General features: G+C 39.5%; 1 protein-coding gene across 2 annotated transcripts in view; it reads left to right on the top strand.

Moving 5' to 3' along the window:
• METTL6 (methyltransferase like 6) overlaps positions 1-2,041 on the top strand; it is a 7,598-nt gene extending 5,557 nt beyond the window's left edge. Inside the window, exon 5 of one of the 2 annotated variants that reach the window (XM_010007488.1) lies at positions 1,610-2,041. In XM_010007488.1, the coding sequence (XP_010005790.1) occupies positions 1,610-1,758 (149 nt within the window). In that variant the 3' untranslated portion in view covers positions 1,759-2,041. The remainder of the gene's footprint in view (positions 1-1,609) is intronic. The other variant, XM_010007489.1, reaches the window with a different exon arrangement.
• The last annotated feature ends 2,032 nt before the right edge of the window (positions 2,042-4,073 follow it).

The following is a 4,073-nucleotide window of genomic DNA, read 5'->3' as shown; positions in this document are numbered from 1 at the left end:
GGGAAAGAACTGAGGGAGGGAGAAGGAAGAGAAAGGAAGGAGAAAAGAGAGGCTTTATCATATTGCTCATGTTAGCAGTTGTTTTGCCTTGAGCTGGTCTGTGACTGTCTCTTGGAGCACCTCTCCTCCCACTTTAATCATGATGACCTCACGAATCTCACTAATTTTCATGAAAATATTGTTTAATGCTTGAGAATTGTTTTATTCCTAGAAATACGACTCCCATCATTTCTGCACAGTTTGCAACCTGTCCTATTTTACATTTATTTAGCAGTGCACTGGTACACCAAGCGATTGCTGCATGGGATGAATTAAATTATGCTTATTTATAACAATTCAGATAACAACACTGAGCTTCTTCCATGAAAAAAAATATCCATTCTTCCACTGTTTGAAATAATATCACATTAGTGGGGAGAACACGTGGTTGTAATTTTATGTGATGAAATACGTGCAACTTCCTCACAATGAGATTTCATTAGGTCCAAAATGCAGTGCTATTTGTTTGTATTTCATTGATGTGGGTCCCTCATTTTACATGAACACTGTGAGCGTGCAGCCAGTGCATTTGGCTTCATAATGGGTTGGTGTAATGCAGTGCTATTTGTTTGTATTTCATTGATATGGGTCCCCCATTTTACATGAACACTGTGAGCGTGCAACCAGTGCATTTGGCTTCATAATGGGTTGGTGCAAGCCTGCACTCCTACCAAAGTGTGTGATCTCATCTTCCCTCCTCAGCACATCACCTCTTCTGGGGCTGGGGTTCCTGTACCACCAATGCCTTCAGCCATGTCATTGGATTGATCCCCCTGAACAGTGAAAAAATAATGTCACATCTTTGTTTTCTGTCAAGTGGCACAAGTTTAGAATGGCTTAAATTGATTGTGGAATAACCACCTGAGCAAGTGAAACAAGGTGCAGGAAAGGAAAAGTGATGATTTTTAATTACTATGACAAGTCAATAGCATGAGCAGCCCTGTCTGCTGCATGAGTTACCCTGGTTGGGAAATACTTCTGTCTTCCCTAAGGGAGATAGGCTTGGAGTAAGATTCTTTTAAAACTTCTTGGAAAATACTTTCAGTTTGACTTAGTGGAGGCTTGGTACCACCATATCCACTTCGCCATTCTGTCAGTTATTTTGCTGAGCAATGGCATGTGAATATCTGGTGCAGCAGAGCAGTGTTCTTCCTCAAGCAGAGATGCACCCACAAGGCTGAATTACCTTTGAGATATTTGAAAGACATGATGTGTTCAGCTAGTGTTCAGCTAGTGAAAGTCAGCTGCACGGTGTGAAAATGCGCTTGTGTCAGTCACAAGGAGAGTGACAAGGCTTAATGAAAATGAGAGGTGGCAAGTTTTGGAAAATAAACTGGCAAGCTAGCTTAAGCCCCAGTTTTGCAAGCTGTTTTGCTTAGGTTGATGTTTCTGAAGATCTGTGTTGATTTTTATTCAGCAGTCTGCCTGTACAGAACAGCTCGAAATCTGAAAGCCTCTGTGATTTTCATGCTGTAACACATGAGAGCATATGTTTATGCAAGTGTTGACTGATGTTTTAAAAATAGCTTAAACATAATTTTTAATCTTTTTTTTTTTAATTCTCTTCCAGAGTTCTTGTCTCAGCTTTTCAAGGCTGAGGGGTATGAGCAAGTGGTCAATGAGTATGTGCAGCGAGAAACTGTGAATAGGAAAGAAGACTTGTGTGTTCCAAGAGTTTTTCTTCAAGGCAAATTTCAAAAGCCTTTCAGTAAGACCTAAGTTCTTGCTGATTAGCAGCAGCATTGCTTGTTTGAAATGGAGGCTAGCACATATTTATTTTCTTGTTCATGCTCACCTTTCTGGCAAACCAGAAACTACTGTGTCCAGTACCTCTTGCTGGTTTTCATCCTCAGATGCCAAGTATGAATGCAATTTCTAATTAAAATTTAAGATGGTTTAGTGATGCAGGCAACCTATTGAGCATCTGTATTCCTGCTTCTCATCTAAGTCCTGTGCAGCACTGTTGGAGGATCAGGTAAAGCACACTAAATATGGTTCATTTTAAGCACTGGTTTCATTAGTTATTACCGTAATTGTTATCTCCATTTTTATTAAAACTATTTTAAAAATAAGTGCCCTCTGTTTCCTATCACTTATTTTTTTGTTGCCTGTTAAAGTTACAGTATTGCATCTGCTTTCAGTACTTGTGGGGCTTCTGAGTATAATTTCACAGATACAGGAATGAAACAGGCTCAGTGAGTGGTATAATGTGAGCTGCTTTGGTATTTTAATAATGGTATCTTTTTAATGTGCTCATCACTTAGATATGTAAACAAATGTCTTTATTCAAAATAGGATCTGATTTATCTGATTTTGTGCTTGAAGAAAGTTGTTAGAGGATCAGATTGTCTTCATCACTAATTAATTTCAGACATTTGTCATTTGATGAGCAGAAGTAGTGACTGCAAGTCAGTTCCCATTTGGAAGTGAAATCAGTGAGTCAGAAGTACTTTCTTTTGTATCAAGTGTAGTCAACTTCTTCTATCCTGAGCAGAGGTCTTAATTGTTTTCTATCACTCTCAGGAAGAATGTTGATCTTTGCTGCTCCTATCACTCAAAGCAAGTCACTGTATTGATGCTATGGCTTATAGTCTGCCACAAACTTAACTGCTTAAAGGAAATTCATCCTTTCCCTTCAACAGCCCTGGCATTTTGCACTGCAGAATGTCTTTGTTCTTGGATGATACAATCTCAAAAACATGCTTGGACCTTTACCCTGCCTTTTGAACAGCTGCTCTGTAGCAGAGGAAGCTCCAAAGTACCTGGTGACTTGTGCAGTGGCCTGTGCGAATCTTGCATAATGCACACAAGTTGCAACAAGGGAACTTCCAGTGAAATACTAAGATTTTTAGTTTTTGTGTGTAACGGGAGGTCAGATTCTGGGACAGGGCCCAGAGAGGTTGTGTTTGTAACCTTCATCCTTGGACATACTTGGAAATAGACTGGGCAAGGCATTGAGTAACCTGTGGCTTTTTTGAGGGTGGCTCTATTCTGAGTAGGGATTTAATATCTTGCAGTGTATATTAGTATGTGATTGATTGACTTGGGCTGTCATTCCACTGGACTTGTGTTTTGCTAGATGACCCAGTCATACACATCTGATGTGGACCAGAGGTGAGTATTTGCCTCTACTTATGACAAACTAGCCACAAGATGTGATAATGATACATTTGTTGTTTGGTTTTTTTTCAGCACTCTTAACTCTGGCTTGTTTGTGCACGAAGGGAAAGAAACAGTCACTTTTTCAGCCTCATGTTACAAAGTGAACCAGTCAAATGTTTTTAACAAATTGAGAGCTACCAGAGGTCTTACTGGGTTGGTATGCCTATAAGTAAATTTGCAGTAGATCACTGCTTTGTGTCGGGGCATGACAGCATTTTTTAGGTCAGCTACCATGAGCCTCAAAGCTGGATTTATTGTATCTTCAAACTTTGGCCTCAGAGGAAGAAGCAATTAAACCACACACTTCTTGTAATGGCTCTTTGAGGAGGGCTATTACATTACATCTCGTATTTTTATGGAGAGTATCATCCTGAGGATTTATGAATTGCTGACCCCTGCTGTGCAACCCATTAGCACTTGCTGCCATACTGGTAATAAATATCTAGTAACATTTATAGTAAATGAAAAAATATATTAAAAAGGTGTATAACAAAGATACCATTATTTTAATCTGAGCAGTCATCATGTTGTGGCTTCCCTCAGCAAATGCTCATCTTTAGTACAGCAATTCTGTGATGACTGCTTGTAGTCTGAGCTCCATTGAATTTTAGTGGGGTCTGGACCCCACAACACCAAGTGTCCTTACAGGACCAGGTGAACAGAATATATAGCACATGAATGAGACTGAAAGATTGCCTTGTGTGGTGCCTCATCACTTTGGCATGAGATTGTCAGCATATGCAAAGGCACATGCCCTGAACTGCGCATCCCAAAAAAGAAATGAAATGTAGAAAAGTATTACAAATATTATTCAGAAGGTTTGAATCAGCCAAATAGTCTGAGCTGCAGAAAGCCATTAACTTCATTTTTAT

Source organism: Chaetura pelagica, unplaced genomic scaffold (genome assembly GCF_000747805.2).
Source record: "Chaetura pelagica isolate M959 unplaced genomic scaffold, ChaPel_1.0 scaffold10, whole genome shotgun sequence".
NCBI lineage: Eukaryota > Metazoa > Chordata > Aves > Apodiformes > Apodidae > Chaetura > Chaetura pelagica.
Note: the sequence above shows the minus strand (reverse complement) of the source record. Positions and strands in the feature narration are given on the sequence as shown.